Here is a 24044-nt window from a genome sequence, read left to right on the forward strand (position 1 = left end):
TTCTTCCCTATCACACCTCCAACATTTGCCATCTACCTGAGAAAAAATTGTTGTGAGTTTGCTTGTGGTGTAAATATATCTATGCAAACACTTCAAGCAAAAATCCTAAATCTTCCAGACTTTGTTGCATACTCGGAAGCTGTACATATGTCCTCCCATTGTTTCCTTGTGAATTGCTTATCATGTTTCTCTTCCTAATGTTTTCTAAAGTCCTCTTATTGATTCCTATAGTTATAGTGCAATATTTTATACGCCCTACCAATTCTCCCTTTTGTAACATCAGCTTCTGTTCTAGATTCTAGAAACTCTACCAGAGCAACTGTTTCACTTAGGATTCCCCTAGCCCTTTCTGTTTGCCTATCAATCCCTGATAGGAAAGAAGGTCTGTTAGCAGCAGTCCAAATGTCTTTGTGGCCATTTTCCATTCACTTACCTTTCTAGTTTTTTGCTCCCAAACACTTAAGCTGCTTTTAGTTGTATCTTTCATTTTTTATAGAAGAAAGGCATGCTCTGGAAATAACTTGGGAGTTACTCTGAAAGCTATTATTGTACATGTATCTGTGTGAGCATAAAAAATAGATATAAAACAGACAGGGACTATAAGTTCCCATAGCTAGCATTAACATACTTTTGTACCCCATATATTTATAATTATAATTACATATAGTGGAGTAGAATGCTAGATATGTGACAGTAGTAATGTGAGGGCTGATCAAGCTATCAGAAATGAGAACAAATGTTGGTCTTGTAAAGATTATGATGTGTGATGTTGAGATTGCGTAACATAATTTGGAAAAGACATGGCTATTTGGTGTAAATTCTGGAATTTTGGTCACTTGATTTTACAAGATATTAATAAAATGAAAGGGGAGGGGTTGTCCTCTATGCTTTTTAGCACCTGCAGACAGCTAAAGCATGAGAGCCACTACTGGGGAGGCAAGAAAACCTGATTGTTTTCTTCAAATTCCTTACAGCTGACCAGCATCTTCCACCAGCTCCTCTCCTTGTTCATTGGGTTTGCTGTACCTCCCTCAGCCTCCAAACCAGGCCTTTCCCAATCTACATTTGGGGCCAGTGAGGAAATCTACTCCGATATCTCATCATACTGCTTCTGGGGAGCATGCCCTAACCCACGACCTCATGGAAGCCTTGCAAGCTCCACTATGTCTGCCTTTAGGAGTTACATGCTTGGTTCCATGTGTGAGCAACCTTCTGACCAAGTTGCACACTGCTTGACAGACTGCCTCTGTCCCCTCATGTCAGCTGTTTGCTCCTATATTTCCCCATCCGATCTCTCCAGCACCTGTGCTGCTAATCAAACACAGGTTGTCTACACCACAGGGCCAGGTAGAAAACTTGAACTTTATTAAGCAAAGGTATTTGTAATGGAGTGGGCAACAGCAACAATGGTTCTGCTCAACAGCTTCTGGTAGAAATGCTCTCCTTTGTTTGTGCCATCTCAGTGATCAGTATGATGTGATGCCAGAGATCCCCTGGGCCCATTGGAAAAGATGGTCTGCTTCTTCCAAAAGTAAGTTTTGAGGACTCTAGCCTTTTCCTTGCACCTGGTACTGTATAAGGTATTGAATTCAGCAGAACTTGGTCATTAGATGGCTTGCACTGTTACCAAAGTAGGTTGCTAATTTCATTTTACACTCTAAATTCAGGATTATGCAGTCTGAAGGGTCCTGTTTTACTCTATGGTTCATGACAGGGAAGTACTCATGATGGTGATGTTGATTAGATGGTCCAGTGCTGTAGAGGAGTTGGTTTATAGAAATGGGAATCGGTTATGTTGGTCGGCTCCATTGTAAGAGGATAATGGCAGCTGAAGCAAAGGATCAACAGAAAATAGCTATGGTAGGTGGACTAAAGTGTTGTGGATGAGAATAAGCTTGACTGGGCAGTGGTCACTGAGTGGTAAGGGTCAGAAATACACGATATACCATGATCAGTATTATTATCTTTGTCTTAGTTGGATCAGACTTTACTTTTGGCATGTTTTGTCCTCCTACAAAACGAAACCAGATATAGACTTTACACTGGACCCTTAACAGCGGTCAGTCAGCACCCTTTTTCTGTCTGCAATACTTTTGCTGTGTTGCAGTTTGAATTGCGGGTGTTTGGGTAATGCTTGGTGTGGTTTCAAAGTATACAGCTCAACTTTGCTCAAGAATTTTGGACAAAGAAGCCAACACTGTGGCATAGAGGAATAAAGCCCTAACTACGGCTCAAGTGACCCAGGCTTGATTTAACAGCATGGGCTTCTGAGGTGCTGGCAAGAATGGATGGGTGTTGGTCTAGGTAGTCACTTCAAGGAGATGTCCATAGAGGGAAGTAGCCCTTGGATGTAACAGGTAAACACATGGAAGATGGAGGGATCAAAGGGTATTTCATAAATGGAAAAAACATCCCTGCGGATGCAGTTGGTGGCATGACCCCTCCCCCAATGCCCTTGTGTTCCACTCCAGCCGCAGTATTAGAAGAAATTTAGTCCATGGGCTGTAGGAGAGGCTGCTAGATTGTGTGATAGATGGGGCAGTAGGGTAAGCTATAGAGAGTGATGGAGGAAGAGGAGGGGTACAAAAAGGATGTCTAAACAAAGATAAAAAATAATGGGGGACAAAGGCCCAAAATCAGGGATAATTTTATAAATGTTATTGTAATTCACGTAGAACAAGTTTTGCATCAGCATGCTGTTTCTTAGCCGAAGTATGAGACTGCTTTGTCTGGCATTAACTGATTGCAATCCTGAGTGATTTACTAGAAAGTCAAAAATTTTATGAGGTACAGAGCAAAAATATGAGTTAAAATAAGAGATGTTCTGCAAAATTCTGGAGTGTTGAAGTGTACGCTGCCAGGGTAAGTATTTTTCCCCTATAGGGAATGTAGTCTTAGTAACATTGTTTTGGGGAGTATACATATTGGGGATAGGGAGGGACTGATGTGTTGCTGGGAGACTGCAGGTATGGCTGAAGTCCAGATTGCACCAGAACAGCTCCCAACCCAGTGTGGCAGGTTAGTGCAGAGGATTAGAGTTATGAGCTGCTAATTTCTTTTGTCCTACAGTCCTGGGTTTGATTCAGACCATCTTAAATGTATGACTCTCTGCAGACCACTTAAGAAGAAAGTGGTCCCAGCTAGATCCTGTGAAGAAGTATTTGTGCTGGCTTAAAATACAACCAAAAGATAAATTATACCATTTACTACAGCTAGTCACCATTCATAGTCCCTTGTAAGTGAGAAGGATGCCCTAGACTTCCTTTCTGGGAATGAGAGAGAATACACACTCGCCCCTTTCCATCCAAGCTGGCTTTCAGACACTTGGGTTATTAACTGAATTGATACTGGCATATGATTTAGTTACCAAATGAATAAAGCTCACAATAACCAGTATTTTTTAGTCCTTAATGGACTGAGTATCTAGCCTTACTTTGCCCTCAGTTTAACCATTTTGTTTCCCACTATGCTGCCTGACATAGCACAGAAACTTAAAATCAAACCAAGTTTCCCCTTCCAGGAGAACAGTATCATGTTAGTAACCACAATTTATTTCCCAAGATGATAGAAGCTGAAATATGGCTACCTTTTGGCTGTTTGTATATATATTCAAAAGTACATAGTACGTTATTGATCCGTGAAGATCTTAAGAAACCTAGCCCCACATTCCCATGGTAGTTTTAGTCTTTGTATTTTGTGTACAAATATCCCAGAGGTGAGCAGATCAAGGATATGCTGGTCCATGTACATGTTTCCCCAATACACAAATGGCAGAGGTGCTAAACCTGGGGTGAATTTGTGGTTACCCATTCATTCATCCAAATAAAATATGAATAGAGTAAGAGGAGTACTATGTGGAGTAAGACTGTTTCATAGGAGTGGTATTTTCTATGAGATGCCCCCCCCCCCCTCAACCATGTTCTATTTATTTTGTAAAGGAGATTGAAATCCCTTGAGCAGGTGTTTTGATATCTCTGGACTTGCAAATGTGTAATAAGCCTGACAGAACAGAATCTGTTGAAACTATGTGCACAATGCTCAGGTTGCTTCTCAGTAGCATGTATAATACTGAGAAGAGGGACAAAGATTTGAGATGGTCTGCATAGTTTTTACAGTTTAGGCTGTTTGATTTTGTTTTAGTGAAAAAGCACTGTGGTTATTCCAGTACATCCTTGATCTGTACCTTTAGATATATGATTACTGATTACACTCTGTATGTGCCTTGTGTGCTCACCTCTTGTTATTTTGGGCCAAAGTATGCAAAATACAATTTACTGGTCTTCCTTGGACAGATCTAAACTACCTATTGCAGTGCTGGAATAACTTTGTTCCAGAAGCCTGTTCTGTAGTGGCTGTCTGGCATCATTCCTAGTGTTCTGGTCCCTTTGTTTGTCTTTTCTTGAAGTGGGAGGGCCAGTATTCGCTGCTTACTGTCACTTTTTCCAGGTGGATACTGTCATCTCATGTTTTCTGCTTGAACTCAAGTCACTGCCATCACGGTTAACTCTCCATCCTTTTGCACCACCGGAATCGGGCTGCAGCAAACAGAAACTCATGGAATACAGTTTGTCAATATAATGAAGTAATAGTAGCCTAGAAAAAGGAACAGTCACAAATAAGAAAAAAAGACAAGTGAAATTCAGTCATGCAGGTCTAGTTGTATTTTGTGGTTGAGAAGAGGCTTTACTACCAACATAGTAGCAATATCAGAGAAGTTGACATATGATGCAGAAAGTAAGTTGGAGACCAGGCCACACCAGTGGCATAGAGGGATAAAGCCTCGACTTTGGCCCAGACAGCTGGACTTCATTTAGGGGCCTTACTATTTTGGTGATGGGGGTTGGTGCCAATCCTGGTGGAATGAATGGGCTAAGTGAGCCCACTTGTAAAGTCCTGGTGGAAGCCAGGACTTGGAGACAGATTGGTGAACTGGGGTGGGTTGGGGAGCTGAGGAAAACGGGTTGCCTTAGACCACTCTTCATGGCTCACCCACTACATGTAAAGTTAAATGTCAGCAAAGGGTGGGGCTTAGGCCAGGATAGAGATGTTTTCACCAGCTGTAGTATGACGTTACTTCACTTTTCCTGTCCCGTTATACAATTCTGGCATGTGCAACCCATACATACTGCCACAAAACATGCATCTTCAAGAGCAGGTGCCCTTCTAGTAAGGAGATCTTTCCAATGCAGATCACACCAGGGAGCCTCCCAATGCATAGAAGCTGCAGAGGAGGGGACTGTAGAGAGCATGCTTAGTGGTGGCAAAAAAGTAAAGCTGAGCCAGTATTACAGTACCCTCAGATCTCTTACCAGACCCGTCAGCGCACTAGTAGTAAAATCTGTTGTTATGTTTAGGGAATTTTGGTGGAGGGCTTATGACACAACTTCATCAGATTAAAACTTAAGTATCCATCAAGCTCACATTGTGACTTTTTCTCTGATTGTTCTTTTTGCAACTACCCCTTCCATGCACACATACACAGAGTTGTTTTAATGAAGTAACTCTGTAATACTGCCTCTCTTTTTCAGTTTTAACTCACTTTTGTAGAGTACAGTTTCTAGTTCTGTAGACTCTTCTTCTGGAATACACAGACTGAATTTGCATTTAATGCCAATATGAAATCAGGCACACAAGTTATAAGATATTGAATAAGTACAAAATGGAGTCCAGAAGGTGAGCTTAAAGAACAGAAGTTCTGCTTCAAGAGCAACTGAATAAGCAGCACGGGGAAAGTTCAAAGTTTGTGTGTCAACAACTGGAATAATTAAGTAATGGCTCAAACCAGGTACATCTGTTTTGAACAGAGAAATAATGGAATGAGGGCTGAAACTAGATAAGTGGATTATTCAGTGCGCTTCAGTTGCGCAATTTTTTTATGCAGCATCTGACTACAGAAACCGTGAGAAGAGATGCAAGTTGCTTACTAGAAGGCCTATTAATTTTCCACTGCCAAGGTAGAAATGTCCTTTATAATTTGCTTCCGTGGAGAGACTTGCAATACATTTGTCATACTGTTTGATTATTAAAATACATTATGTATCTGCTTGTGTTGCTATATATGGATGTAAGATGGTTTCTACAAGTTCTGGGAATGCTGTATTCAATGCTTTACTTGATTTCATGCATTTGTCCATGGTAGGCAGCTTTTAATACACAGCTTCTTTCCTATTTTTCCTCAGGACAAGAATTTCATACCAAATTGACAAGAGTATATTATAAATCAGCATCTGCATGTGTTATTTTGTTTGATGTAACAAAACAGCAGACATTCAAGAACAGCCTCTTGTGGAAACAGGACCTTGATGAAAATGTCACCCTTTCTGATGGACACCCTGTTCCTTGTATATTGTTTGCCAATAAAGTGAGTATTTTGCTTCAGCTATTTGATAATTTAACTATGATTTTTCGAATTTTTAATGTGGTATGTTTTGTTGGTAGCTGGCCTACATTTGCTTTAAAATATAATGAGTATCTAGCTGATGACACATCTTGGAACCATATGTTTGTCTTGTTGTTTGTCTTTCGGCTTTTCCCGATAAGGGGTCTCCACAGTGGAACTCCGGTCCGCTAATGACTGGCAGTAGATTTTTATGAAACGCCGAGGTGCCAGGCCGATGCCCAACCTTCAATGAAGGCATGCCCATTTATACATGCATGTCTTTCGAATGCTACCCAACCACGGGGAGGACATGCAGACTCCACACAGAAGGCACTCCCAAGCCCAGCTGAGAATCGACTGGGAGAACCTCTTGCTGTGAGGTAACAACGCTACTGCCGTACGACCGTGGCTGGAACCAAATATGTTTGTATAATGTGTCAGAGCGAGAACATTCCTGTATGCTTTGCAATATCTTCTAATCCATTCTTTTATTATATAGAAATTATATAGAAATAGTGATGGTCTTGTGGCTGTGAACAGCACGTCAAAATACTAGCTACATGGAAGCCTTGAGCATCAACTGCAGGATCTCATTAACAATGAGTCAGGATTTGACTGATTGCTGGAACTAATTTAACTGGTCAGTATTCAACTTTTGTGTTGATATGGCCAGTCATAGGATGGATATTGGACAAGTATCTGCCTGCTAATTAAAAAAAAAAATCCCAGATTATTCTATGTTCTGTTGCTGTTTTGCTAAGCCTATAAACATATTAAAAAAAGTTCCACATTTCCCTGATTACTCCATTCATCAGCTCTGATTAGTGATTACCATGCTTTAGCAGCTGTTGATGTTTTGAAAGTTTGAGGATGTCTTCTCTCATTAAGTCACAAGGTACAGCCAATGGCAGAAGACTTCCTGTAGCTAAATGATAGTAAACATGGGAGTTAACAGCCATAGAATGTTTGCAAAAGAACAGTACAAGCGACCTTGCTAATGCAGGATAATCGACCATTTGCAGTTTGAAAACTGATTGACCTGCTAATGAGGACTGGATTGCTATCAGGCATGGCTAATGCATGGACATTTGAAAAACAGCAGCCTAGCTAATGGGGAACATTGAATATACATGGCCGTTTGAAACTGTGCATTCACACTAATGAGGGGACTGAAAAAAAACTTGCTTGAATGTGAATCTCTGGAATGAATGTTGTATGTGTGTGCACCCGCACAAGGTTTTCAACTACCCCAGATTTTTTCATTAGAATTATAGTCTGTTCAGACGTTTTTGGCATACTGGTAAAATACTGTGGACTGAGTCACTTAAGTAATGACAAACACAAGCTTCAAACATCATACCCTTTAGAAAATGCATGCTAATGGACAACCTGTATTGTTATCTAGTTCAAGTATATAATACCAATATTTAAAATCTGTTCCTGATTTTGGATGTTTGCCTCAGATTCTTCAGTTAAGAGGTGGGCATGAGGTCTGGTTTAGATTGTACTTTGTGGTTCTCACAGTTTTGCTCTGAAATACAATTAATGGGAATAGTTGTGTATTTCATTCATTTGATCACAAGCAAACATTTGATTTATAAGTAGTTGTACAAGGTGCTGTAACTGATGATCACATTTGTGTCTGTATATATGAATACTTGGTACCTGCATCCAAAAGTAGTTGTGGTGTAAATGAAGGAACTGATTTTAGAAAGTAGGAGCATCATGATATGATACTATGTCCTTTAGGTATAATCCTTGTTTTTCTTGTTTTGTTCACTACTGGTAGTGTCTTTATTATTTAACTGTGAATAAAATAAACATCATGAAGTCTACACTTTAATTAACTGTGAATAAAATAAACATCATGAAGTCTACACTTTAATGATAACATTTTAACTATGAGTACATTTTTAATTTAGTGATTTTTTTTTCAGGCATGTGGGTGTGAAATGCACTGTGCTTGGGCTACAGCAGTCTGGCACTTAATGAAGCTGAGTCCGGCTATAAGGTGTTAATGTACTGTAGTGCAGCGTTTGATTCCTTCAGGCTTCATTTATCTTCTTTGTGTCCCAAGTCCCTTCACCAGACAGTACTGTTGCATTGTTATAAAAAGTGACACATGCCCAGTGGGCTGTCCCAGGCTGTTACACATTTGTCTTTTGATTCTTGCACCTATCACAGCTGCTAATTAGTGCTTCACTCTATGCCATTTGACAGTGAATCCCAGCATGTCTCTTGTAGTTCAGTTGGTTGCCAGATGAATTTTTAATTTGAGTGTTAAAGGAAGATTTGTTTACTGTTCCTCATGCTAAGTCTATTTTGAATGTAAGAGGGGTTTTTTTTGGTTTAGTTAAAAGGCTGACACTATTTTTGCTGTAAAATATGAAGTTTAAACTAAATCCCAATGTATTACTAATCATTATAAAAGCAAAGAAGAAAGCAGCATGTGCATTGAAAGGTTTGAATAGTGTTCTGTGGTAGCTGGGGACAGATAGCCAAGTAATGTAGTTTGGGTGGCGGGGGCGGGGCACATCTTTTTCACTGCCTAGGGCCCTATTTGACCATGATCAGCTCTGTCAGTAGCTGAGCCTTAAAGAGCATTATGTTGTGTACACCTCTTGTGTTTTAGGTGCAGTTAAATGATTAACAAATGATAGCAAACCCTTGCACCCATCTTCAAGGCTTTCATTAGGGGGTAAACATGTAAAACAGTTAGCTTGTGACTTCAATCTTATATGGCACGGGCATGCATTATTGGTTTTCCTCTTGTTAAAACATCCTACCAGCAGTCTTTTGTAACTCAGTGCCAAAACAGAAGACACTGCAGTTTTAAAAGTTAGACCATTTTCTGTTTTCTTTTATCCTTTGGATATCCACAAAATTTGGTTAAGGGTCACAGAGGAGCTGGAGCCCATCCTGGAGTTTGGTTGAGCAAAGAAGAGGAATTAATACTGAATAAAGCCCCAGCACATAAGTCTTAATGCTTACAAAGTAGTTGTGAAATGGTCGTTTTCTATATTTAAATCTAGAACAGAAGCTGCTGTTAAAAAAGGAATAATTGGTAGGGCATACAAAATACTGTGTGATAACCATAGGAATCAGAGGAGGTTCGAAAGGATTGAGAAGGGAGACTGGATAAGCAATTCACAAAGAAACAATGGGAGGATCTGTGTATGTCTGGCTGTTCACAAGTATGCAAAAAAGTCTAGATGATGTATGAATTTTGCTTGGAAGTGTTTACATGGGTATTTTTATATCCCAAGCAGACTCTGAGGAACTTTTCCTCACGTAAATTACAAATTTTGGAGGTGTTATGGGGAAGAAAGAGGTAATTAGGAACATATATTTTGAGAGTGTGATGAGTTAGTAGATTTTAAAAACACCCTGCAGACTACTCTGTTAGAAATACTGGGTGAGCAAATTGGTGTAATTAAGGAAATGATTTTTAAGCTGTGATACAGAATCAGAATTGCCTAAACATAGTAAGGCCTTGCTGGAGTTAAAGCAATTACTAGAAAATTGAGATCAATGTCTAAACCAGCTGTACTACAAGTAGTGACCGTAGTAACAGAGATAAAAGGAACTGGAAGTTGGATCTTTAGAAATGGGTAGGAGCAAATTACATACCAAAAAATGGGGACTATGGGAACACAATATATGCAGAATAATGTTTTGGATGAGGAATGAAGTTTAAGGGAAGGCAGAAATTAAATGAGCTATGTAATGTTTGACTGTAATTGCATGGATTACATGTGATGTATAATGCTTGCAACTGAAACTGTATCAGTATGGCTTGTTTTCATGTATATAAATTTGATTCCCTATGTCATAAGTGATAATTCAGTAAAGATGTTTCTTGTTTAAAAAAAAAAAAACTAGTTCAGGTCATAAGTTTCTATAACTACTTCAAACACTGCACTTTTCCCTCATTCCAGCATACAAATTGTCTGTCTCAGTTTCTGAGGCTACAGCCTCTCTTCATTTATCTTGTCACCCTTTCTGTGTAAAAATAAATTAAAAAATCTTCCATGATGCTGCTTTCATCTTCTATAGTGTCTTCCACTTAACTCGTTTTTTTTTCTTCTAACAGAATGTACACATCTCGGCTTTTTGGGGTTCTTTGAGCTAATTAATGTTTGAAGTATGTAAAGAATGATTTAAAAATGATAAAACTGTTCATTCTCAGTTCATCCCAAACATTTTGCTGACATTGCAGTTCACTGAATACTTCTGCCAAATTCCACTTAGGCTTACTAGGACTTGTAGAGAAAGGCATTTCCTGTAAAATCCCTATAACGTACGTCAGCTGTTAGTGTGACATACAGTGAAGTGCAAGTGGTCAGCTGTATTTGCTCAACTGCAATAAGGGCATTGTATCTGTGATACCCAGATTGTTTAATAATGAACCCAAGGTAAATCATGCTGTGTCATCCCTCCTCTGGGCCAGTGATCAAGGAGCCTCAATCCTCACCACTGATACCGGTGAGTAATGCTCACTGTGAGAGAAATAGATACTCACAGTATTTTCAGATACAGCCCTCTGCACTAACTACAGTTTCCCTTAAGAGCACACAGGGAATGCACACTCCAGTCCTGGGGCTGGGCTTTCACTCCAGACCTCAAATAAGACTCTCCACTGATCACTACAGAGCTGAGTCCTTAGTTGGGTGTTCTAAGCCAAGTCCTCCACTACCCTCTCTGTGAAATCAGTGATTTCAGTGCCCCTGTTTAAAGTAGCACACATTCTTTGAGATTTGATTTTTCACACCCACCCACCTGGGCAAGGCTGGCACAGCTTACCCACTCTGCTACCTCAATCTAGACTATAAGGTAGATTTACTGCCACCAGAACACCCGAAGCTAACTACTTTAAGGCTCTTAGCAGAGTACCCAATTACACTTAGTAAAATTAATACTTATACAAATGGTAGTTTTTAACCCAGCAGCAAGTTTTTCAGGAACATGGAGCAACAGTGCCACAAAATATATGAAAGTACTCTCAAAGGTTAAATATCTTCTGAAAGACCAGCCACAATAAAAGGTTCAGATATAGTTAATAATAAATAATAAAAATAACATGAAAATAATGAATGAATATTTACAATAAGCACCAGAGATGTTCTTCATCTCACATTGCTGCAGTCCTTACACTTGGGTAGTCCGCTGTCCTCGGTCGGCCCGAATATCAAAGTATAAGGCTGACGTCGGTCAAGGCGCATTTGACTGACATCAGGACGTCAGGGTACAAATGCGCATGACCGACGTCATATCCTCAGTCTTTTTTGCCGCATGGTCCGATGCAGAAGCAGCATTGCAAGTGCCGGTTGGCGTTCTGAGATTTTTCGATTTCGAAGTTTCAGACCGAGTTCAAAGTTGGCTAAGTACCCGTTGGGAATATTTTAGTTTTTCTTGCCTCAGTGATTTACGGATGTCAGAAAAAGTCAATAATTGCATTTCTTGTGGGAAACAGATACCGCATAGAGATTATCATACTTTGTGTATTCCTTGCTTAGGGCCTGAGCACGCCGTTGTTGGCTGTCGCTCTTGTGCTAGATTCAATAAACGCACTATAAAGAGAAGGTTGGATTGTGCCAGGTTAGTCTTTGGGAAGCGGTGCAATTATAAAATGCCGTCGGATGCTCCGACGCCCGCTTCTTCGAAGAAGCGCAAGGACAAAGCAGTTAAGCCTAGGCTAGAAGAACCGTCTGTACCGGACGCCGGTTCTTTAGAGGTGTCGGTGGAGTGGCTCCACCGGAGGTTTCTTTGTGTTCCCAGGGTGAGACTTTATTATTGCAAGATGTGGCCTCTCAGGAGGCAGGTCAGGCTGAGGGGCTTCTCAGGTTACTATACTCCCCTCCCTTCCTAGGGTGGCTAGGCCCTCTCCTTCTGTTTCAAAGGCTTCTCCCAGGGGCAGGCCAGGTTTAGCTTCAGTTGGTGTTACCCCTAGCTCTTCAGGAACTGTGCCCAAGAAGCATATGCTTAAAATGGCAGAAGATTTGATTACTTTGATTAGGGGTTTTATGCCCCCTCCTGATAAGAGACCTAGGGTGGAGCCTGAGCTAGGGAGTTTTGAGCAGGCTTCAGATGTTTCAGAGTCTTCGGCTGAAGACTTGCAGGAGTACTCTCCTTATTCTGATTCTGATGTGGATGATTCTACTCCTTCTGCTTCTCCTCCTGAGGATTTTTCTTCAGAAACTCTTCATTCCATGAGGGAGCATTTTAAGTGGGAAGGTCAGGACTTCTCTGATTCCAGGAAAAGGCTTAGGGAATTTTGTTTTACCCCAGCATAGGCCTTTGGCTATACCTCCTGTTTTGGATGTAGTGGAAGATGTTTTTACAGAGGCTTCTCTTAATCCTGATTCTTTGCCTCCTGCTCCTGTTAAGCCGGATAGGTATTACAGGGTGCCTGAAGCTCATAAGTATCTTTTAAGAGTCCTAGGGCAGACCCAGAAACTGTTAGCCAGGGGCCTAAAGGTGTTAAGGCTTCTGTTGTTAAGAATCCGGTTCCTGCAGACAAAGAGGCTAGGGCCTTGGATAGATGGGGAAAGAAAGTTTATACTTCTTCCACTCTTGCTATGAGGGCTTTGAATTGCCAGTTTCACATGTTGAAATACCAAAACTATCTCCTTTCACAATTGAAGTCTAAGGTTGATGCTCTGGCAGAAGGTATTGATTGTAAAGAGTTGCAAGATTTAGTACATGTTTCTGAACAGGTGGGTAAGCATTCTTTGCAATGTGGTTTTGATGCTGTACAGGCCTCGTCTAGGGTGGCTGCCACTGGGTCAGTTCTTCGCAGGCACGCCTGGCTGAGGGATCAAAATTTATCTGAACATGTTAAAACAAGGATTTTAGATGCTCCTTTACAATCTGACGTGTTGTTTGGTCCTCCTGTTGAGGCAGTTTTAAAGAAAATGGAAGACAAGGCTAAGTCTATGCAGACTGTTAAAGATTTTTTGCAGGTCCAGCCTCCAAAGTTTAGTAGAAATTGGCCTACTAAGGGGTGGGCGTATCCTTCTTATGATTCCCAGTCTAGGGGTAGATCTAGACGTGGTAGGGGCAGAGCTCAGGGCTCTTTCAGGCCTAGAACAGGGAGTTCTCCTGCACAGTCTTCGGGTGAGGGTAGGGGTCAGTCCTTTCGTAAACAGACCCAATGACCTACCTTTTCAGCTGCCAGAGCCTTCTCGTCTGGCAGCACCTTTGGGAGGAAGGTTGGCACTTTTCAAAGAAAATTGGAGTTTAATTACCCAAGACAGATGGGTATTGGATATCATATACCACGGTTACAGGTTTTATTTCCATACCTTGCCTCCTTTCAAAGGCATGCCAGACGTTCCTCCTCAACAAAGAATAGAGGCTCACAAGCAAGTTTCTCTGTTACTCCAAATAGGGGCCATACAGCCGGTCCCTATGCCAGAAGTGGGCCTGGGATTTTATTCTCGCCTGTTCCTAGTACCAAAGAAGGGGAACACGTGGAGACCAATTTTGGATTTATCTACCCTCAACACTTATCTGGACATTCCCAAGTTCAAAATGTTGACGTTACAGCAGCTTTTACCTCTGCTGGGCAAAGATCATTGGATGGTAACTTTGGATCTCAAGGAGGCTTACCTTCATGTTCCTATCAGACTAAGTTGCAGGAAGTATCTGCGTTTCGAGCTGGGACTTCTCACTATCAGTTCTCTGCATTGCCCTTTGGCTTATCTACTGCGCCCAGAGTGTTCACGAAAGTTCTGGCTCCAGTGATAGCTTTCTTCAGGCTAAAAGGAATACAGATCTATCCTTATTTGGACGACTGCCTGATTCTGGCTCAAGGAAGGGAAGAGCTTCTTCATCATTTGGAATATGTGATAGCAGTGCTAAGATGCCTGGGGTATTCTGTGAGCGAAATAAAGTCCAGTCTAGTACCCTCTCAGGACATGTGCTTTCTGGGTGTGAGACTGAATACAGCATCCCAGATGGCCTTTTTAACCCCGGACAAACAAAAGAGTCTATCCCTTTACTTCCATCAACTATCTCATCAGTCCGGGCTGACTGCAAGGACAGTCCTTCAAGCCTTAGGGTTCATGGCATCTTGTATTCTGGTGCTTCCCAATGCCAAACTGCATATGAGGAAGCTGCAATGGTATCTCAAAAATGTATGGACACAGCACTGCCAGGATCTGGACACTGTCATTCAAATAATACCTTGCATTCAAAAGGAATTTTTGTGGTGGGCTCAGGAATGTCACCTAAACAAGGGACTCTCTGTGACCCGGCCAGAGGCGAGTCAGATTTTAACGACAGATGCCTCAGACAAAGCTTGGGAGCTCATCTAAATGGAAAGTGGATACAAGACAAGTGGCCTGCCAGACTACAACATCTACATATCAACATGAAGGAGATGTTAGCAGTCCAGTTGGCATTAATAGCTTTCAAGGAATTACTTCTTCCAGGGCAGGTGTTGATTCTAACAGACAACACAACTGTCATGTGGTACATCAACAAGCAAGGGGAACGATTCTTATCCTCTATGCAGGCAAGCAATGATTTTGTGGGAGACTGCTCTCAGTTTACAGCTCAATCTTCAGGCAAGGTTTCTGCCAGGAGCACAGAACTCCTTAGCAGATGTGTTGAGCAGGCAATTATGGATCCCCACGAGTGGAAATTGGATCCTCATGTATTTCAGAAATTGACAGTGTCATGGGGAACTCCAGACATAGATCTGTTCGCTTCTCCACTAAACCATCAGCTGCCAAAGTTTTGCACAAAAGGTTTCATCCCACAGCTTGGAGAGTGGATGCTCTTTCTTTCAATTGGAGCAATCTTCATGTGTATGCCTTTCCACCTCTGCCTCTCCTCCCAAAGGTACTTCTAAAGGTCAGACAGGACAAGCCAAGGATGATTTTAATAGCTCTGGATTGGCCTCGACAGCACTGGTACCCATTACTGAGAAGTCTGGTACGGAAGCCTCCATGGCCTTTGCCTTGATTCCACACCTGTTGTCACAGGAGGACAGCCATTTGCTCAATGTCAAGCTTCACTCTCTGCACCTAACAGCCTGGCATATTCTGTTTTGAACCATAGTGGGCCTCCACTTCCTCAGCAAGTTTTGAATGTTATTTTGGAAGCTAGAAGGCCTAGTACAAGGAAAGTGTACGCAGACAAATGGAAGAGATTTTTATTTTGGAGTGCAGCAAAAGATTTTGATGTTTCTGAGCCTAATTTGTGTGTGGCTCTTCAATATCTTACTGAGTTACTAGACAAAGGTTTGTCTTTCTCTTCTATTAAAGTTCATGCTGCAGCAATTTCGGCTCACTATGATTGCGACCCACCATTGTTTTCTCATCCTTTGTTCAAGCAATTTCTTAGAGGGGCAAAGAATATAAGACCCCCACGAAGAACTCCTACTCCTGCTTGGGATCTCAATTTTGTGTTGGAGAAACTCACTCTACAACCTTTTGAGCCTGCAGCTACTTCTGAGTTGAAATATTTGTCATGGAAGACTGCTTTTTGTTGGCCATTACCTCTGCAAGAAGGGTTTCTGAATTGCAGGCCCTTATGGCGGTTGAGCCTTTCTTGATTTTCCATAAGGATAGGGTATCATTACGTACTAATCCTTCCTTTATGCCTAAGGTGGTTTCTAGTGTGGCTTTAAACCAAACTATTCATTTGCCTACTTTTTATGCAAATCCCCAAAATAAAGGGGAAAAGATTTTGCACACTTTAGATGTACACAGGCAGTTGCGTTATTATTTGGACAGAACTAAAGGGTTCAGGCAGTCTCAGCAGTTGTTTGTTTCTTTTGCTTTGAGTTCTCAGGGCAAGCCTGTGTCAAAACAAACTATTTCTAAGTGGATTGGGTTTTGCATTGCTTTCTGTTATTCCCATCATGGCAAGGAGATTCCAGCTGGGATTAGGCCTCATTCCACTAGGGCTACTGCCACTTCAACAGCTTTTTGAGGGAGTGGCAACCAAGGATATTTTGGAGGCAGCTACTTGGAGTTCAGTGCATACTTTCTCTAGGCATTATCACCTGCCACTTTACTCTAAATCCAGGGCTGGTTTTGCCACTGCTGTTTTGCAGGGCATTTTGGCAGCTCCTGCTTCCTTGTAGTTAGCCATCCTCCCTTACCTCTGCTTTGGGATTCTACCCAAGTGTAAGGACTGCAGCAATGTGAGATGAAGAACATAGTACAGTTTTGTACCTACCATAAATGTAGATGTTCAAGATCCACATTGCTGCAGTCCAATTTACCTCCCTCCTTCCCCTCTGTAGTTAGAGGTGGTTGTGTGGGTTGGGTTGTACATATTGTGTATATTGTATATATTGTACATATAATTAGTGCAAGGGTGGTTGGTTGGTTGTTTGCTGTCTTTTGGTTTTGACCTTTATTTTTAGGGTCTTCTGACATCTGGGGCAAGAAAAGACTGAGGATATGACGTCGGTCATGCGCATTTGTACCCTGACGTCCTGATGTCAGTCAAATGCGCCTTGACCGACGTCAGCCTTATACTTTGATATTCGGGCCGACCGAGGACAGCGGACTACCCAAGTGTAAGGACTGCAGCAATGTGGATCTTCGAACATCTACATTTATGGTAGGTACAAAACTGTACTTTTCAACCACAGGAAGTATTAAAAAAAAACACCTATAGAAAGACTCTGACAGATACAGAAAAAAAAACATTTAACTAATCTCACTGAAAAACTGCTGTTCTCTAGTTACTTACTAAAGCAGGGCAAGACGAAAGTGGGTGAGTGTTTTGTCAGGTCCAAAAACAGAGGGCACTCCTCACATCTCTCACTAGAATTCAAATACAATTTCAGTGCTAGCTACAGAGTAGTATCACATCTGGTCACCTGACTCTGATTTCCACACTACTGTCTCGCTAGAAACTGAGACAGAATTTGGCAATGGTGTGTCACAATACACACACACACACACACACACACACACACACACACACACACACACACACACACACACACACACAAACACACAACTTTAGCTAAGGTTTATTACAGCATCTGAAAATTATAATACAATTCCAACACTTCCACCATTCCTGCAGAAGCTAACAAGCCATTCCTTGGCACCCCAGGGTAGCAATTAGTTCACCAGTAAGGACAATAGAACAGGATCCCATCCCAGACTTTTCACAGACATTGCGTTTCTGACTGCATTCAGACCTATGAGATAAAATCTTTATGGCCTAAACCAAGTCATTTAATTTCAGGCTATTTTTCTTAACGTTAGCCGGGCTGAACTTAATGCCTTCCCTTCCAGTATCCTTTGTTAAAATATATACATTTCATCATTTACAAGACTACAGTCTGACATACATATACATTTCTTTTCTGTCCAGCAGGACCCACTGTTGATACATTTTTAACACAAGCATCTGTACAAATCAGTTTGATATTCAAATGATGTATAATTCTTTATAAAACTCCAGCTAGCTATGCTGGCATATGTTAAACATGCACTGTCCTACTCCTCCTGGCACAGCTGGCACTACCTTACATCATCACACATGCAACTACTTTCAATAGCATTATTTCCACTGCCTTCATCTTATCTGCAGGTTTGTAAACATTGGGTCTTCAGTACTCCTACTGAGGTTGCACAGTTTCGGTCAACTTGCATTGGTGGAACTAGTTGCCATGCATAACAATTTTCCACCTGCCTCCTTTGCTTCTTTCTTATCTGATATGGATAGTCATTTTTTTTTGTTTCTGCATCTCCAACAGTAGTACAATTTTCTTGCAACTCCTTGCTTCCCTAGAACAGTTTCTGCAGAGACTTTAAGATGTCATATTTTAGACCATTTTTTCAGTCAGGCTATGACCCTTCTACTCTTTCATGTGTAGCAACAGTGTTGCATATGTATTTTGGAGCTATTAGCACAATAACCTTTTTTTCCTTCCATTTAGTTGTTCTTTAGTAGCCCACTTAATCAAGTGCATTGTTATGGATGGGTCAGAAAGACTATCCTAGCACTGTGTGGGTGCAAAATTTAAAGGCTACACAGACCTTTAAATCCCCTGTCCTTTCACCTCAGTAACAACTGGATATGAAGCTGTGGCATTACTGCTGTGAATTGTTTCATTACTATGCTACCTGTATGTAAGCCCTCTTCCTGTGAAGTGTTGGCCTTATGGCTTTATTAACTGACTTAAGGTAATGCAGTTTTCACTTACTACTGGTTTGGGTTAGCATTTGGTTTACTTCATGTAACACAGGATGTAGACTTGTGCTGTGTTTAGGACTGTGCTATGCACATTATTTTGTCTTGTGTGTTAGTTAACTGTAATGTCTACTGTGATTTGCTTTGCTTGTAGTTTTCTACCTAGGGCTCTATTGAGAATTGAACTGCACAGCTGGAAATTCCCAGTCAACAAATGTAAATAGATAAACAAATATTTGAAGTGTACTGGATTATCAGTTTGTAAATTTTATATGCCCAACTAGGGTTTTTCTTTACTCCACACTTTTGTATTTTGAAAATAGAATTATTGGGGAAGAATAAATAGAAGCACCACTTTCATTAGCAAATATATATTCCCTGTTTATTTTTCTTTTAATTCAGTTGGGATGAAATGATCAATGTTTAATACAAAATGCTTAATTTCTTTCCAGCTCTGTCTGGAATTCGGAGGCCTCACTTATGTAGCCAAACATTTGCTAATTAGAGTGAAGTAATGTGATACAGCCTGAAGATAATGTAATAGTCATTTAGCAAGAATGATATTGTCTAAGGAATTTGCTGGTAAAAACTGCACAGACTACAAAGATAAGCATGCAGTGCAGTGATGGTTACTTGACATGAAGAACACAGAAGTGTGCATGTAATAAGCTCTGCTTTGAAAACTGATATGAATCAAAATAATGGCTTCTCAGAAAAGTCCTGTACCAAAGCTAAAACCTTAATTTCCCCACTGAAAAACTACAAAGCTCTTCCCCATCAGTGTTTTACTTCACCTTTTCTAGCTAAGCTCTTCCCCATCAGTGTTTTACTTCACCTTTTCTAGCTGAGTTTCTCTTACGTTATCCAGAGTTGTTCTATTAACTTGTATTGGTGGAGCTTGTTGCCGTGTACACCAATTCTTTATAAAACTCCAGCTAGCTATGCTGGCATATGTTAAACATGCACTGCCCTACTCCCCTGGCACAAGTACAGGGGGCTGACCTCCAGACAGTGTAGTGCCTAACCAGTACCTAAATCTTACACAAATTATCTATCACTGGCCTTTTTTACACCACTTTATTCATACTGGGAGAACTCTAATTAACCTTCTTTTCAGACTGGCACCACACTCAGAATAATTATACCAGTCTTTTTGAAGTTTTGAGTGTAAACCAGTAGAAAGCAGTAGTAAATATTTAATAGTTTAAGTCCGATTAATAGGAGTCTCTAGCATTAAGGTCTTAGGATGCGTGTCTGAAGGTCTGACCTACATTGGATATCCTGTGAACTCCTCCCTCACCAATGCCTAGTGAATATTTCCTTCACACTCAGAGATCATGGTACTAGGTTCTCTCTTCTTGGCCAAAGCCTGATGTTCAGTCTGAATAGGCGTCCTTAAGTCATGGGCCATTGCTGCCTCCTGAGGGGATGCACTAGAAGGACCAGAAGAGGACTGATGGTCCAAGGTCTGCAAAAGTGCCTCAGCAGAGATGTTAGACTCCTCTTTTAGTTCCTTTTCCTTTCCCATTGGGGGAAGGGGAGGTCTGCCAGAGAAGATTCATTTACTATGGTCTTACACTCCAGCTGTTTAAGGAGATTAGTCTCAAAAAAGTTTCAAAGATTTTTGCCTACTGCCTTACATTGCAGGAGTAAATGAAGGGCAAGTCTATCAGGATCTAGTATGTTATTGATCCCCTAAGCAAAAAACACAAGAGGGATGGGTGTCCTTGTAGGCAGTCTAACACACAAACATTTTATGCTTTCTGACAAAGGCATATTTGAATAAACTTATCTTCAGAAAAAGGAAGGTTCCCCAACAGGGATACTTACCTGCCCAATACTGTCATCCATCCACTGAAACTCAAGAACTGAGGTGACATGAAGGTTGTTTAAATTTGTAGCAAAGAATGCTTTGATTTTTTTTGCACCTATAAGTCCATATTCTACCAGTACATACTCTTGCGCTAAGAGTGGATGTAGAGTATGTGAGGAAGAAGCTTTAAGCATTGTAGCTTAGCTGGATGTCCAGTCCTTGTCAAGGTATGTCCCAAACAATTAAGACTAATGCAGCACTGATCTAATGTAGAACATAAACATATTAACTAAAACAGAACACACAATTTCTTTAAATTTAAGGCGCATGTCATAAGATTACAGTTTAAAACTGAAAATATGTAAGAAATGAGGTGAAGAGTTAAACTTAAGGGGTATGCAGTATATACAAAATGCAGCAAATCAATGATTATAATGAGCACAATAAATATAAATTGTTTACATTTAGAAATTGTTCAGTGAAATAGTAAAACTAAAATTCAAATATTCAATCCATTCAGATCCTAGAGTTTTAATACAGATGAAGTATCAAGCAGGATAAATTAAAAAGCAGTATTGGGAAGCAGAGAGTTTGTTAATATCTATTGAAGAGTATCTTCATAAATTTTTTTACGACAGTGTCCACAAAATGTAGTTATTTGCCAGGATAATGCTCATGACCACAGGCCTCCAAAGCCAGTGCAACTGGGACAGGTGTTTTAAAGGAGGATCAGTACCAGGATCAGAATTCACCACAAGTGCAGCCAAGGAATCTGCAATAACTCAGAATAACCTGCAAGAGAGCCATAAATATAATCATTGATATAAACATTCCTGCCTGAACAGATGAGAATGGTGTATCCACACTAAAACCATGTGTAGCATTCTCATTTTACATTCAAACTTCCCATTACTCTAATCAAAGAATAAAATAGTTTTAGTCCTAAATAACAACATGAAAGTCCAGTCATCCTAAAGACTCTGGCACAGATAATGAAAATACAAAATGACCATTGGAGGTACTGAAAAAATTAATTCAGCTTCAACTAGAACTGGACACAACTTAAAACATTTGGATTTTGCTGAGGCTGTATATAGAGCAGCTGCTATTGATTCATTGAGGTTTGCCTGGCTACATTCCGAAAATTTGTAGAGGGATGCCAAAGCTGAGATCTTGAATGCTTTGCTGGATAAACAAAGGTACTTAAAATATTTGAAAGAAAAGTTAATTTAGGGATAAATCAGATTTTTCAACCATCAGTGTCAAAATATAATGGGAACATTCCTTCCGCTTCAGGCTTCTTTTATAGGAAACCAAATAGTCTCAGCATGGCATATGCAAAGAATGGCAGGAAGGTTCAGAAAAGTAGGGATCCTCTCAGAACAGAGGACAGTCTGAAAAAAAAGCAGACTCGTCAAGTCTGTTGCTTTGGCAGTAATTTTTTGTTTCACAGTCTGGGATTTTGGGTGGATATAGTGAAGACCTCTCTCATTCTGTATCACAGGATTGTGCTTCTGGGATGCCTCCTGGATAAATCATGATGGCTTTTCTTGTGCAAGACACTTTTACAAAGAACAGTTTCTGACTTCTACAGGCAGTTTATGATATATATTGGGGAATATCTCAGGAGTCTGCGTTTCGTGGCCTGTACAAATCTCGTGATTCCTTTGGCCACACTTTGCATGAGGAGAATTCAGTGTTCCCTCAAATCTGTTTGGACACTGCACCAGCACACCCTGTCATTTCAATTCAAGGGGATTTTGTAAAAAGGAGTTACTGTGGTGGACAGATCAGTTGTCTGTCAACCCAGGTCTCCCCTTTTCCCCTTCCAGACCCTAATAGTCTGTAACCACAAATGCCTCAAAACAGTGCTTGTGTGAGACAGACTGAACATACATGTCAATGAAATGATGGCTCTAATTACTTTCAAATCTCTTACATATTTGGGTAACAGACCACCTAGTAGTAAATGCAAACCATAGCACGTGTGGTACATAAACTGTGGGCAGGGTGGTAGATACTATCCTATTTGCAGACTGGTAGCCTGGGATTTACCAACTCAGTACAGTCTATCCCTACAAGCTCCCTACATGTCATAGCAAAATGTTGCAGACAAGCTGAGCGATTAAAGAAATTCTGTAACAGGATTCCTTTCAGAAAAGCCTGGAATGCTTCTGTATGTTTTTCGCCATAACCAGGGTTCATCTAATAATTCAAGAGAGCACACTCATAATTGTAATGTCCCTCTTTTGGCCCAAGCAACAGCTCAGTAGATAAACTCTGTGTTTTAGTAAACATTTCTGTATTGCTGTTATTTTTGCCAGGAGAATATTAGAACTCAGTGCTTTACCATCAGTTGTGCTCATGTTGTCTTCCCCAAAGACCATTTATAGGGACTGTAGATCTATGGAAGAGGCTTGCTCAAAGGGTGGTTTTGTCAGAGTCTTCAAAAAGAAATTTAGACCCACAAGGAGGCATATGGTCCTTTACAGAAATGTGTAGCTTAAATTAAATCTTTGAGGATGGCCTTGTATTGCTTACAAGAATCCAGGAAATGATCTTGAAAGCCATTATAAGTACTTGGAATTACAGGCTAGCTGCACTTTAATTGGGGAAACTATATCAAAAAGTGATCATGTTAAAGGACTACTACAGCCAAGGAGTGCAAAATCTGTTTATGTAGAAGATGAAGGTTGAGGCTAGCATAATGGTTAAGGTGTTTACCTCAAAGACACAAGGTACAAGGTTTGATTCTCACCTTTGAAGGGCTATTGGCTAGGCATAAATGGCCTGCAAAGGCAGCTAACCTAATACTGCTTATGAACCGACAGAAAATGGAAAGACAAAAAAAACAGTAGAAATATCCAGCAAGAAGACGACCACTTCCAAATGAACCACCACACTTTGTTCACAATAAGCGCTTTCCTCTCCACTACAGAGGCTTCATCAGAATAATTTAGTACACACACCCAGCCATTTAAATACTCACCCCCAGTTAATCAATCCACTTTTAATTCACATTTAAAACAATATGTACCAATAAAATCACCCCTGTCAGGTTGCAAAAAACATGAAAATATCATAAAAAAAATCTATCATGAAAAACTCTATAAGAATTCCTTAAGTAGTTTAATTTAAATAATTACCTAAAATGTTTAAAATATTTATGAACCATTTGTACAAATTGTAAACTCATTTTAAAAACAATTCTAAAATAGTGTTGCAAGTGTTAAAAGAAAAGATAAGTATCAACCTGAAAAATAATCAAGCTTCAGAATACTAGCAATACTAATCATTTCATTAATACTGGATACTGAGTGGCACCGAATAACAATTGCCACTTCAGTTCCAGCACATCCAAATGGACATCTGTAATACTTCCCTGCTCATCCTTAACCAACTTGTACAACTAAAAACTTAAATCCGTGGCCTGGGTTGTCTTTAATGTGCCTATAAAGAGAACTAGTAATTCTACAGTGTCTTACGTCGGCTAGATGTTCACCAATCCTAAGTTTACATTTTCTACTTGTTTTTCCTATATAAAATATAGGACAATTCTCACACTTGGCCACGTAAATCACATTGTTATGTAATTTGTTCCTACACTTTTCCAAAGATCCTACTTCCAGTTCTCTTATCTATTACTATATTCACTACTTCTAGTAAAGTTGGTTTGCATTT

At 40.4% G+C, this 24044-nt stretch overlaps 1 protein-coding gene across 2 annotated transcripts in view; it reads left to right on the plus strand.

The window, feature by feature from the left end:
- The window catches only part of RAB29 (RAB29, member RAS oncogene family), a 688339-nt gene that overhangs the window by 418070 nt on the left and 246225 nt on the right, over positions 1-24044 (plus strand). For both annotated transcript variants that reach the window (XM_044076830.1, XM_044076831.1), the window contains exon 3: positions 6180-6361. In XM_044076830.1, coding sequence (XP_043932765.1) covers positions 6180-6361 — 182 coding nt within the window. The remainder of the gene's footprint in view (positions 1-6179; positions 6362-24044) is intronic.

This window comes from Protopterus annectens, chromosome 7.part0 (genome assembly GCF_019279795.1).
Source record: "Protopterus annectens isolate FY-2018-M chromosome 7.part0, PAN1.0, whole genome shotgun sequence".
Lineage (NCBI taxonomy): Eukaryota > Metazoa > Chordata > Ceratodontiformes > Protopteridae > Protopterus > Protopterus annectens.